This window comes from Myotis myotis, unplaced genomic scaffold (genome assembly GCF_014108235.1).
Source record: "Myotis myotis isolate mMyoMyo1 unplaced genomic scaffold, mMyoMyo1.p scaffold_m19_p_3, whole genome shotgun sequence".
In the NCBI taxonomy this organism is placed as follows: domain Eukaryota; kingdom Metazoa; phylum Chordata; class Mammalia; order Chiroptera; family Vespertilionidae; genus Myotis; species Myotis myotis.
In genome coordinates, this window is record NW_023416335.1 from 211269006 (window position 1) to 211281256 (window position 12251).

Consider the following 12251-nt stretch of genomic DNA (forward strand, 5'->3'; position numbering starts at 1 on the left):
CTGGAGTCACATGGAGAGGGCTGGCGCAGGCCACCTGCCCCCTTTCTTACACGGACAAGCACCTGGGCCGGCCGGGACGCTGTCTGCTGCCCGCACCCTGTGACGTACACGCCGTGCCCCCCATGGTCGGGCCACAGCCTGGGAAACCTGGGCTCCCAGCACAGGTTCCGTGTAAAGGATGGCTCCGCATCCTGCAGGCTGGCTTTGTCCACCTCTCAGGGCCCTGTCCCTCGGTGTCCCTCCTGCACGGGATGCGTGTTCCTGCAGAACAGCTTGAGGGAAGCAGCGAGAGGCGGAGCCTCTTCCTCGGGGCCCAGCCCAGAGGACGTTGTTTGCAAGGTCACAATCCAGTGCATTTGCCCGATGCCTTCATGGGGGATCAACAGACACTTCACTTCACACAGGTCTGCAGAGCAGAGCGGCCTGGCCCATAGAGCCAAGCTGCATCTCAGCAGCCCCAACCATCTGTCATTGAACCTTGTTTCTGGAAGTTTCTTCTCTTCAGCCAGCACCCTGTCCCTCCCACAGGAGTCCTTTCTCTCTGTGAGTCAGTGTTGTGTGCTGCTTAATGCTCTCCAGCCGGCGCTACTCCATTGTGGTCCCTGGACCCGTGTGGGCATCACCTGGGAGCCTGTGAGACTTGCAGTCTGAGGCCCCTCCCCCAAGCTGCTGCCTCAGAGTCCCGGGCCGGGGTCAAGCAGCTTGAGTCTGATCCAGTCCTTCCCAGTCAGTCATCGTGTCACAGCTCCACGTCCTGTCTGCGCTGGCCATTGGGACTCTCGTGGGCAGCAGGGACAGGAAGTTGATGTCCACAGACTGTGGTGATAAGGCGCTTATGCTTGGGGCTGAAATGCTATTGTGTGGTTGGTTCAAATTCATTCAACCCATTAATTAAAGTGCCTACTCTGTGCAAAGAGCACTTTCAGACCAGCTGCTCTTCTCACTCACAGAGAGAAGGCTCAGGGAGGCCCAGGGGAATGAAGGGCCTACTGCTTTGCCTGTGGTTTCACTCCCTTTTGTCTTCACAGGCCTTGATCTGTTCCTCCTTCATCCCTTTCTTCTTTGGCTTAATCCCTCCGACCTTCAGAGGCGTGGTAAGTCTGCTCTTAAACTGTGTTCGCAGGGTGCTGGGTGCAGGCATCCTAGGTCCCCAAAAGCAGAGCCCTGTGTCTCTCAGCCTGAACCAGAGATTCCATCGCTGCCCCTCCATTCCCACCCACCCCCAGCCCAACCACCTTCCCCAAGAACCCACTACCTGGCTTTCTGCTAGACAGGCTGCTTCACTGCATTTTTGTTGTTAAGCCTCAGCAGAAGGTATTTTTTCCATTGATTGTTAGAGCGGAAGGGATGAGGGAGGGGAGAGATAGCTGGATGGATGGATGGATGGATGGATGGTTAGATAGATATCGATAGATAGATGGAGAAACATCGTTGTGAGAGAGACACATCAATTGGGTGCATCCAGCACTCAGAGCGAGGCCGGGGATCTATCATGCAGCCCCGGTAGGTGCCGATGACCAGGAATGGAGCCCGAGACCTGTGGTGCTCGGGCTGACACTCTAACCACCGACACACACCGGCCAGGGCAGGGTCACTTCATCTTCCCCTGCGCACCGGGGACAGGTGCCCGGGGGCCTAAGACTCAGCCACTCCCTTAAGCCGAGCTTCGCTCTCAGGGTGGAGCGATTCAGTTCCCTCTGGGACTGACTGACTGTCCTTCCAGCCCATGGCTTGGGGCAGAGCTGCTGACAGAGCTACGGTTCAGTTCCATCGGCAAACACTCGCTGTAGGCACATGCGGCTGATGGCGAGCCCTGTCCGGCAGAGTCCGAGTGGAGCGTGTGCTCTGCGGGCTCTGGGCTGCGTGCTGGGCTGTGCAGCACCAGGGCAGCTCCTTCCTGGGCAGCCGTCACCCACTGAGATGATTGCCTGCCCCCCTCCCCCCACCCGGACATCTGTCCTGTCTGCGGACAGTTGAGGATGTCACAATAGGGGACACTGGTTTGACAGGTGCAGACTCTCCACATTGTACCGGCCCCGCCTGCCCAGCCGCAGGTGTTGACAGAGGCTCCCCAAGCCCGTCCTCCCCCATAGCCTCTGCCCATAATCTGAGCACCGCGGACCCTGCCAGAGCCTCTGACCGGACGTGTTTCTCTCTCCCTCACAGCGGTACGTGGATGGAGGGTTTACTGACATTAGATCCTGCTTTGATGACAAGATGACCATCACTGTGTCCCCGTTCCTTGGGGAGCATGACATCTGTCCTAAGGTCAAGTCCACGAACTTCCTGCATATAGACGTGTGCAGTCTCAGTCTCCGCTTCTGCTTGGAAAACGTCCACCTGATCAACCAAGTCCTGTTCCCCCCGGATGTGAAGGTGAGTGGGGCTGTTTGTTCTGGGGGCTGCAGCTCCGTGCTCTTGTTTGCTTGGGGACCCAGCAGTGTCTCTACGCAAACCAACCAAAGCTGACCCCTCAATGAATAGGGACCGGAGAAGAGTCACTTGTCCCTGAAGGTCAGTGGTGCCCCAGGAGGGCTTCCAGGAGGAGGTGTCCCCGAATCACCTGGGGACATTAAACTCTGCTGCCCCTCAGGACTGTGGTTCTAGTGCAGTCGACCTTCCTGCTCCACAGGTTTCCCACCTGTGGATTCAACCAACCACACATCAAAAATATTCTAGCCCTAGTTGGTTTGGCTCAGTGGATAGAGCATTGATTGACCTGTGGACCAAAGGGTCCTGGGTTCAATTCAGGTCAAGGGCACATACCTCGGTTGCAGGCTCCTCCCCAGCCTGGATCTGGCCGTGCTTGTGCAGGCAGAAACTAATCGATGTGTTTCTCTCTGCCCTCTCTCTTCCACTCTCTGAAATTCAATGGAATAATATCCTTGGGTGAGGATTTAAATATATATATATATACTAGAGGCCTGGTGCACAAAAATTTGTGCACTCGGGGGGGGAGGGGGGTCCCTCAGCCCGGCCTGTGCCCTCTCGCAGTCTGGGACCCCTCAGGAGATAACGACCTGCTGGCTTAGTCCTGCTCCCGGGTGGCAGAGGGCAGGCCCAATCCCTAGGTGCAGCCCCTGGTCAGGCTAAGAGCAGGGCCAATTGGGGAGCTGGGGCGCCGCCCCCTGTCATGCACAGAGCAGGGCGGATCCGGAGGTTGCAATGCCACCCTCAGTCACGCTCAGGGTAGGGCTGATTTGGGGGTTGGGGCACCGCCCCCTGTCACACTCAAGGCAGGGTCGATGGGGAGGTTGCGGAGCCACCCCCTGTCACGCACAGAGCAGGGCCCATCAGGGGGTTGGGGCTCTGCACCCTGTCATGCACAGAGCAGGGCCATCAGGGGGCTTGGGAGCTCCCTACCCTGTCACGCACAGAGCAGGGCCCATCAGGGGGTTGAGGAGCTCCCCCCTGTCACTCACAGAGTAGGGCCAATAGGGGAGTTGGGGCACCGCCCCCTGTCACACACAGAGCAGGGCGGATCAGGGGGTTGGGGAGCCGCCCTCTATCACCCACAGAGCAGGGCCGATCAGAGGGTTGGGGCACCGCCACTGTCACACTCAGGGCAGGGCCGATGGGGAGGTTATGGCTCTACCCCATCACACACAGAGCAGGGTCCGTGGGGGGGGGGGGGCGTTGCACCCTGTCACACACAGAGCAGGGCTGATCAGGGGGTTGGGGCACCGCAGCCTGTCACACACAGAGCCACAGGGCCATCAGGGCTTTGGGGAGCTCCCCCCTATCAGGCACAGAGCAGGGCTGATCTGGGGGTTGGGGCGCCTTCCCCTGTCATGAACAGAGCAGGGCGGATAGGGAGGTTGTGGCCCCGCCCTCTGTCACACACAGAGCCGCAGGGCGATCAGGGGGTTTGGGCACTGCCCCCTGTCACGCTGATCCCGGTGCCAGGAGGCCTTGTGGCTCCGCTGATCCCGGTGTTGGGAGGCATATTACCCTTTTATTATATAGGATAGAGGCCTGGGGCACGGGTGGGTGCCGGCTGGTTTGCCCTGAAGGATGTCCTGGATAAGGGTGGGGGTCCTCACTGGGGTGCCTGGCCAGTCTGGGTGAGGGGCTTAGGGCTGTTTTCAGGCTGGCGGGTGACTAAAACTCCCAACTGCTCCTTTTTTTTTTTTTTTTTATTCTGGGCCAGCTTTAGCTCTGAGGCTTGGCTCCAGCTCTTATGCATCTGCTGCTGAAAGCAGGTATCTGGTTTGTTTGGGTTCTATAATTGAAACACTGTTTCAACTCCAGCTCTGAGATCCCGGCTGGCTGAAAGCAGGTTTCTGGGGGTTTGTTCAGCTTCTAAATTTGTAACAATGTTTCAAATTGCAAGCTCAGAGGCTGGCAGCGGCAGGCAGGGAACGTTGGAGTCCTCCGTCACTGAAGCAAGCAAGCCTCATGTTCGCTTCAAGCTGCCTGGCTGCCGGCCGCCATCTTGGCTGGCAGTTAATTTGCATGTTGCCCTGATTAGCCAATGGGAAGGGTAGCGGAGGTACGGCTAATTACCATGTTTCTCTTTTATTAGATAGGATACACACACACACACTAGTGTGTGTGTGTGTATATATATATATATATATATATATATATATATATATATATATATATATATTAGAGGCCTGGTGCATACATTCGTGCACTGTGGGGGCGGGGAGGGTGCCCTCAGTCCAGCCTTCACCCACTCACAGTCTGGGACCCCTCAGGAGATGTCATTGGACCTAAGCCAGCAGTCGGAAATTCCCCGAGGGGTCCTTAGAACAGCAGCGGAGGCAGGAGAGGCTACCATCACTACTGCTGTGCTGGCCAGCCGTGAGCCCAGCTTCTGGCCATGAGCCCACAGGGGGAGCACACTGACCACCAGGGGGCAGCTTGTGCATTGAGCGTCTGCCCCCTGGTGTTCAGTGCACGTCATCGCGACCGGTCGTTCCGCCGTTTGGTCAATTTGCATATTAGGGTTTTATTATATAGGACTAGAGGCCCAGTGCACAAATTCGTGCAAAGGTGGGGTCCCTCGGGGTGGCCTGCGGGGATCGGGCCAAAACCAGCAGTTCAACACCGCCTGCCACTCCTGCCTGCCACGCCTGCTCATCCTAGCCCTACTGCACCTGCCACAGGCTCACACCCTGTCAGTCACGATCGGGAGAGGCTCGCACCGCCCAGCAGTGCTCACTAACTGTGAGCCCTGCACCCAAGGGGGGGCGGCCTGGGAAGTGATCAGCCCTCCAGGCAGGAGGTGGTGCTTGCCGGCGGGGGATCAGGATCCATCCCGCTGACGTTCATACCATTTGTTGGGAGCCACCTGGTGGCCGCTTTTATATTGTTTCATCTTTGCTGAGCTTCTAGGGAGGGGAAGCGGCCATGGCGCCTGAGGCCGACTTCCAGGAGGCCGGTGGTGCTGTTGGGGATCTTGCCAGCGGAGTGGTCTGTCAGTGCCTGGCCCGTTCTCCGGAGACTGGACCTGCAGGACTACTGAGGGAGTGTGGTGGGCCGCCGGGACGGGTTGGTCAGCTGAGGGCACTCCTGCTGTGGGAGTGCACTGACCACCAGGGGGCAGCTCCTGCATTAAGCGTCTGCACCTTGGTGGTCAGTGTGCATCATAGCGACCGGTCGTTTGGTTGCTTAAGCGCGCGTGTGTGTGTGTGTGTGTGTGTGTGTGTATTCCAGAAAGTCCCAAAATGCAAAACTTGAATTTGCCCCCTCGCCGCACCCTACCCTGAATCCACAGAGTGACGTGGAGTCGGGTGCCTGCTGCAGCCTGTGTGCAAACCCTGCACCATTTACGTGAGGGACTAGAGCGTCCATGAATGCCGGTGCCTGAGAGGAGCCCTGGACCAGTCCCAGATCCTGGGGAGACTGTTTATGGGTGCAGCCTGGGCGGTAGGATGTGTCGCGTTACCCACATGATCTTATTCGTGGCCACGGTCACGAACCACGCAGCACTGTGGTGGCTGTAGTATGCCTTCCCACCCCAACAGTAAGGGGGTGTGTGGACATGGGCCCTAACGGGGCTTGGGGGCCCAGGAGGCTGCAGGGAAGTGGGCAGGACAGTGAGCAGCCCGCAAGGGCTCCCCCTGGAGGCAAGGCCGGGCACCAGCTGGTTGGTGTGGGTGGTTTGTGCACAGAGCAGGGGAGGCAGCTGAAACTGTCCCCCAAGGACCAGGACAGGCCTGTCATGCTGGGTGACAGCAAAGGCCCCATGGAGGGGTGTCGTTCCTGCCCAGTCCCTTGTCCGGCCATGCCCGGCCCATGGAGGCAGCTCAGAGTTTGAAGGAGTCTTCAGTTTAAATGAACGAGGCTTAGCGAGTCAGCCGGGAGTTCACTTACTTGCCTGGCTTACAGGTGCTGGGAGAGATTTGCCTGCGAGGGTACTTGGATGCGGGCAGGTTCCTGGAAGAAAAAGGTACGTATGAGCTGGGGAGCAGACGAGCCCTTTTCTCTAAAAAAAGAAAAGAAAAAAAATATATGGTTTTATTGGTTTCAGAGAGAGGGAGAGGGAGGGAGAATCCGCAGTTCGGGCAGTGCGCTGGCCGGGAACAGAACCGTGCCCTCCGGGTTCATGGGTTGAGGCTCGTCCACTGAGCCACACTGGCTGGGCCAGATGAGCCCTTGGCCTCCGCTGTTGGTCAGCAGCCTTGGAAAGCCCCAGGGCCTGTGCCCTCACTCGGTGAGGAGTCGGGCTCCTGACACATTCGCGTGGAACCCACCGTAAGATGTGTTCGGAGCTGCTTTTCTTCGATGCTGCACGTTGGCTCCTGTATTGACCGCGTCCATTAGCCTGAGGCCGAGACCAAGGAGCCCGTCTGGTCACCAGGACCTGCACGTGTTACCCACTCAGGAAGTGTCCATTGTGTCCCTTCCAGGTGCCACGCACGTGGCTGAGTGCGGGGGGCCCTGCCACCAGGAGCTCACTCTGGGGATGGATGACGTGTGGAGGGATGACATGCAGAGGGCGGGACAGGATGTGGGCTGCTACAGGGCCACACAGGAGGGAGCTGCAAGGCCTGGGGGAAAGGAGGGCTTCCAGGAGGAGGTGACTCCACTTTGGAGATGGATAGGAGGGGAAAAGGCCTGTGTAACTGCAGTGGCTGAGAGATGGACAGAGGAGAGGCGCAAGCTGGGCCCCGTGCGCGTGGTGAAGCCTGCACTGCAGCAGTAGGGAGCCACGGAGGGCTGCTGAAGCAGGAGGGAGGGAGGCCAGAGGGGAGCGTGGGAAGGCCCCTCTGGATGTCTGGTGGCCGCTGGCCTCCTGTCATGAGTGGGTGGGTGTGTGAGTCATGCCCCCTGTCTCCGTGCCCCGCGTAGGCATCTGTGACAGGCCCCGTCCTAGCCCGAGTGTGCCCTCGGCAGCGCCCGAGTTCCTTCCGTTCTCCTGGGAAACCGCGAGCCCCGAGGCTTCCCCGGGGGCGGCTGCCTGGCAGGGGAGGCCCGAGGTGGCCGAGCTGCTGGCCCACCTGCGTGTCAGCCTCCGGCCCTGGGACGAGAGCATCCTGGAGACCCTGTCGCCCAAGCTCATTGCAGGTGAGACGCCTCTGGCGGGACGGCAGGGTGCTGCTCTCTGTTGCTGAGGCTCAGAGGGCTTCTCTCCGGGTTGGGGAGGAGGTGATGCTGCCACGGGGAGGAGAGGAGGCCCCACCTCCTGGCACCATCTCCCCACCCGGGCGCCTTGCTCAGCCTCCCTTCCCCGCGTGCACGGCCAGAAAAAGCCACACTCCTGGTGAGCCCGTTGGGAGTTAAGCGGGCATGCGCCCAGTTCCTGGGTCCGGGCGCACCCAGACCACCATTCTTCCAGAACACCATTCTCTGCCTGGGCCCCGTCTCCACGCCTTCTTTCTGGAGGAGCCTGTCTGCCTCCCCTTCCCCGAACCCTCAGCTTTGAACTTGTCCTTGAACGACGGTAGTGCATTTGATCATGTCGTCAGACACCAGATGGGCCAGGAGTGCAAATCGGGTACTGGGAGAAATTCAAAGATAAACACGACGCTGGTGCCCAGGTTGCTACGATTTGAGGGTCCTGAGGCCACGACGAAGGGGAAACAGAAGCCAGGGCTCCAGGCAGAAGAGGGCGTGTTGGGAAAGCCCGTAAGGCGGGTGGGGTTGGGGGTCGGTGCCTCCTCCAGGGAGAGCTGCCAGTGGGACAGTTGATCCGGGGCGTGGCTGTCCCAGGGCTGTTCAGGCCGCACTCCCTGATCCATGGCATGGGCCCGGCTTCTGATTCTTTGGCAGCAGGATTTGTGTGTTTCACTGGAATTGCAGGCAGCACCTGGTGAGGTTACACTGGGGGGGACGCCCCTCCCCCCAATGGTATCTTTCAGGCCTGAGTGAGGCATGTAGACCCCGAGGTGGCCGCTGGAGCAAGATCTGCAGCTTCCTACCAGTGAAGGTCATGTCTTACGTGATGCTGCCCTGTACGCTGCCCGTGGAGACCGCGCTCGCGGTGGCCCAGAGGTGAGCAGTGTGGGCGGCTTTGTGTCTCGGCGGTTGAGTGAGGGTTAAGGGAGAGTTCACCTAAGGCCCCACGCCTGGGCCTGGCTCCTGTGCAGGGCAGTAGGGGTCACAGTCTATAGGGTCTGTTCCTGAGAGGTGCCTCGTGCTGAGGCCTGGCCCAACCCACCTCCTTTCTTTTTATTCATTTTTTATTGTTTGATTTTAGAGAGTGGAAGGGGAAGACAGAGAGAAGGGGGAGAGAGAGAGAGAGAGAGAGAGAGAGAGAGAGAGAGAGAGAAAGAGATCATTTTGTTGTTCCACCCCATTTATGCATTCATTGGTTGATTCCTGTGTGTGCCCTGGCCAGTGATTAAACCCACAACCTTGTCCCACCCAGATGATGCTCTCAGCCAACTGATCTACCGGGTCAGGGCTGTCACCTCCTTTGCCGTTGCTGTTGTAGGCTTGTCACTTCTTGCAGTTCCGCCCTTTTATTTGGGGACTGTATCCCGGGGAAGGAGGGACTTGAGGCAAACAGGTGTGCACCCGGAGTCCTGGGCATTCATTTTACTCAGCTTTCTTCCAGCTGGCTTGGGTGTTTACTTCCTTTTTAGTGGGTTAACCTAGGGTGTCCATCTTACTGGTATATTTGACTAGAGGCCCGATGCACGAATATTCATGCAAGAGTAGGCCGTCCTTGCCCCAGCTGCCAGCACCGGCTTCCTCCGAAAGGACATCCGGAATGATGTGCGGTCTAATTAGCATATTACCCTTTTATTATTATAGATTTTATTATTTAAATTTATCTCTATTGTTGAAAGTATTATAGATGTCCCCTTTTCCCCCCAGTGGCCCCCTCCACCCTGCTCCCACCTCCTCCCCCCACTTTTGTCTGTCCGTGAGCTGTGCATACATGCACATAAATGGATTAGCCTCTCCCCCTTCCCTCTAAATATGTCAGTCTGTTGCCTGCTTCGATGTCTAGATATTTTTTGTTCATCAGTTCAGTTTATTTCATTCATTAGCTTCCACATAGGAGTGAGATCATGGGAACTTGTCTTTCTCTGACCGGCTTATTTCACTTAGCGTAACACCTCTAGGCTGTTCAAAGGGTATGAGATCGTACTTTTTACTGCTGTGTAGTATTCCATGGTATAAATATTCCACAGCTTTTTTATGACTTATCTGCTGATGGGCACTTGGGCTGTTTCCAAATCTTAGCTATTGTGAATAACACCGCTATGAATGTAAGGGAGCATACATTCTTTCTGATTGCTGTTTCTGGCTTCTTAGGGTATATTCATAGACGTGGGATCACTGGGTCAAATGGGAGTTCCATTTTTAATTTTTTGAGGAAACTCCGCTCTGTTTTCCATAGTGGCTGCACCAGTCTGCATTCCCACCAGCAGTGCACGAGGGCTCCCTCTTCTCCAAATCCTCACCAGCACTTGTCGTTTGTTGATTTGTTGATGGTAGCCATCCTGGCAGGTGTGAGGTGGTACCTCATTATCATTTGGATTTTCATTTTTCTGATGATTAGTGACGCTGGGCATTTTTTCACGTGTCTCTTGGCCATTTGTATGTCCTCTTTGGAGAAGTGTCTATTCAGGTCTTCTACCCATTTTTTAATTGGACTGTTTGTCTACCACTTGTTGAGTTAGATGAGTATTTTATACATTTTTGGAAAACCCCTTAGCAGATGTATCAGTGGCAAATATGTTCTCCCATGCAGTGGGCTCCCTTTTCATTTTGATGCTGGTGTCTTTGGCTGTGCAGATGCTTTTTATTTTGGTATATTCCCTCTTGTTTAGTTTTTCCTTTGTTTCTCTTGCCCTAGGTGATGCATTTTGAAGTCTTTTTCGTCAGATATGAGTATTGCTACCCCAGGTTTTTTTCTTTCATTTCCATTGGCATGGAAAATTCTTCCATCCCTTCACTTTCATCCTTTGGAGTCTTTTGTTCTGAGGTGGGACTTTGTAGACAGCCTACATATGGGTTACATTTTCCACCCATTCAGCCACCCTATGGGTTTGATTGGAGCATCTGAGCGTTTACATTTGAGGTTATTACAGATGGGTGCTCATCTGTTCCCATTCTTATTCTTTATGCTGGTATTTCCCCGCCCCCCCCCCGCCCCCCCATTTCTTCTTACAACAGTCCCTGTAGCATTTCTTGCGGTTTTGGTTTGGCGGCGATAAACTATCTTAGCCATTTTTTGTCGGCGAAGCTATTTATTTCACTTTCAATTTGGAATGATAGCCTTGCTGGTTAGAGTAGTCTTGGATTCGGTCCCTTGCTTTTCATTACTTTGTATACGTCATGCCAGTCCCTTCTGGCCTGAAGTGTTTCTATTGAGAAATCAGCTGACGGTCTAATGGGAGCTCCCTTGTAGGTAACTTTCTGTGTCTCTCTTGGTTCCTGTAAGATTCTTCGTCTTTAACGTTTGCCATTTTAATTTTGATGTGCCCAGGTGTGAGTCTTTTTGGGTTCATCTTGATTGGGACTGTCTGTGTTTCCTGAACTTGAGTGCTTCAGTCCATCTTTTAAAGTCCAACCCATCCTTCAAAATCCAGCTCCGTTCGTCCACCCATGGACCTTCCCAGGTCCCTTCCCACCCCAACAAATTAACATCCTGTTCCCACACCATCTTTCCCTGTGCGGAAGTTCAGGCACTTATCAAAGCCCAGGCATGGGCCCTAGCCCGTTTTGCTCAGTGGATAGAGCATCGGCCTGCGGACTGAAGGGTCCTGGGTTTGATTCCGGTCAAGGCACATGCCTGGGTTGTGGGCTCAATCCCTAGTAGGGAGCACACAGGAGGCAGCCAATCAATGATTCTCTCTCATCATTGATGTTTCTATCTCTCTCCGTCTCCCTTCCTCTCTGAGATCTATTTTAAAAATTAAAAAGAGTTCTGTGCCTTCACTCAGCTTAAAAAAAAAAAAAAGGCCAGGCGTGGGGTCCTTTGGGGTCCAGGGGCAGGGAGTCTGTGGAGGCCGTGGTCAGGCTTCCCCTGCTGGACTTGCATGTGGACACGTGCAGTCGGGCTGGTGGAGGGGGTGGTGTCTCCACTCCAAGCTTCAGGCATCTTGCCTCGGACAAGCAGAATCCGGGAAATCCAGCCTTCTCCTGCGATTCCCATGGAAACCCCTCGAGCTTTCCTGACTAAAGAGCGGCCGAAGTTTGGGGCTTTTAGGTTGGCTTGTCCGAACCCACCTTCTGAGGATTTATCCGATTGGGATTAGACGTGAGCCCCGCAGTTTAGTGGCACAAGGGGCCTGTTGTTAAGCTGGCTGCCTTTCGTTCAGCTTTTGTTTGGTTCTCTTCGTTTGGCTCATCTTCCTGCTGACACTGTATGTGTGTGTGTGTCTGTCTGTCTGTCTGTCTGCTTTTATCCTGCAGGCTGATGCTGTGGGTTCCCGACATCCCTGCCGACGTCCGGTGGCTGTTGTCCATCACCTCCCAGGTTTGTTCTCGAGGGATGATGCATCTGCTCCCCACGTCCTCGCGGGTGTAGATGGACAAAGAGAGAAACAGCTGTTGCTGTGTGTCAGTTACTCTTATTGAGTTTTATTGATATTCCGAAGCTCTGTCCTCTGACAGGGCCTAGAAGCCCAAATGTGCCGGGAGCCGGTCCATGCTTGCTGTTTCAAGGGACCTGGCATATATGGCATACTGTTCTTAATATGTTTGCTCACCTTCTTGGCACTATGTGTTTTAACCAAGGTCTCTGAGAAAGGGTGTTTCCCCAGGTAGGGATTTTCCCCTGAAGTTAGGGAGGGAATAAAACCTCTTAACTAAGTGCCAGGCGGGTAATTAATCACTTTAAC

At 55.6% G+C, this 12251-nt stretch overlaps 1 protein-coding gene across 1 annotated transcript; it reads left to right on the forward strand.

Moving 5' to 3' along the window:
- Window positions 1–568: 568 nt before the first annotated feature.
- Window positions 569–12031, forward strand: LOC118650766 (1-acylglycerol-3-phosphate O-acyltransferase PNPLA3-like). Its single transcript, XM_036299061.1, has 7 exons — window positions 569–610; window positions 1029–1094; window positions 2167–2376; window positions 6340–6400; window positions 7303–7518; window positions 8313–8445; window positions 11824–12031. Exons 1-7 carry the CDS (start codon window positions 569–571, stop codon window positions 11936–11938), a joined length of 843 nt encoding a protein of 280 aa, XP_036154954.1. The 3' UTR covers window positions 11939–12031.
- The last annotated feature ends 220 nt before the right edge of the window (window positions 12032–12251 follow it).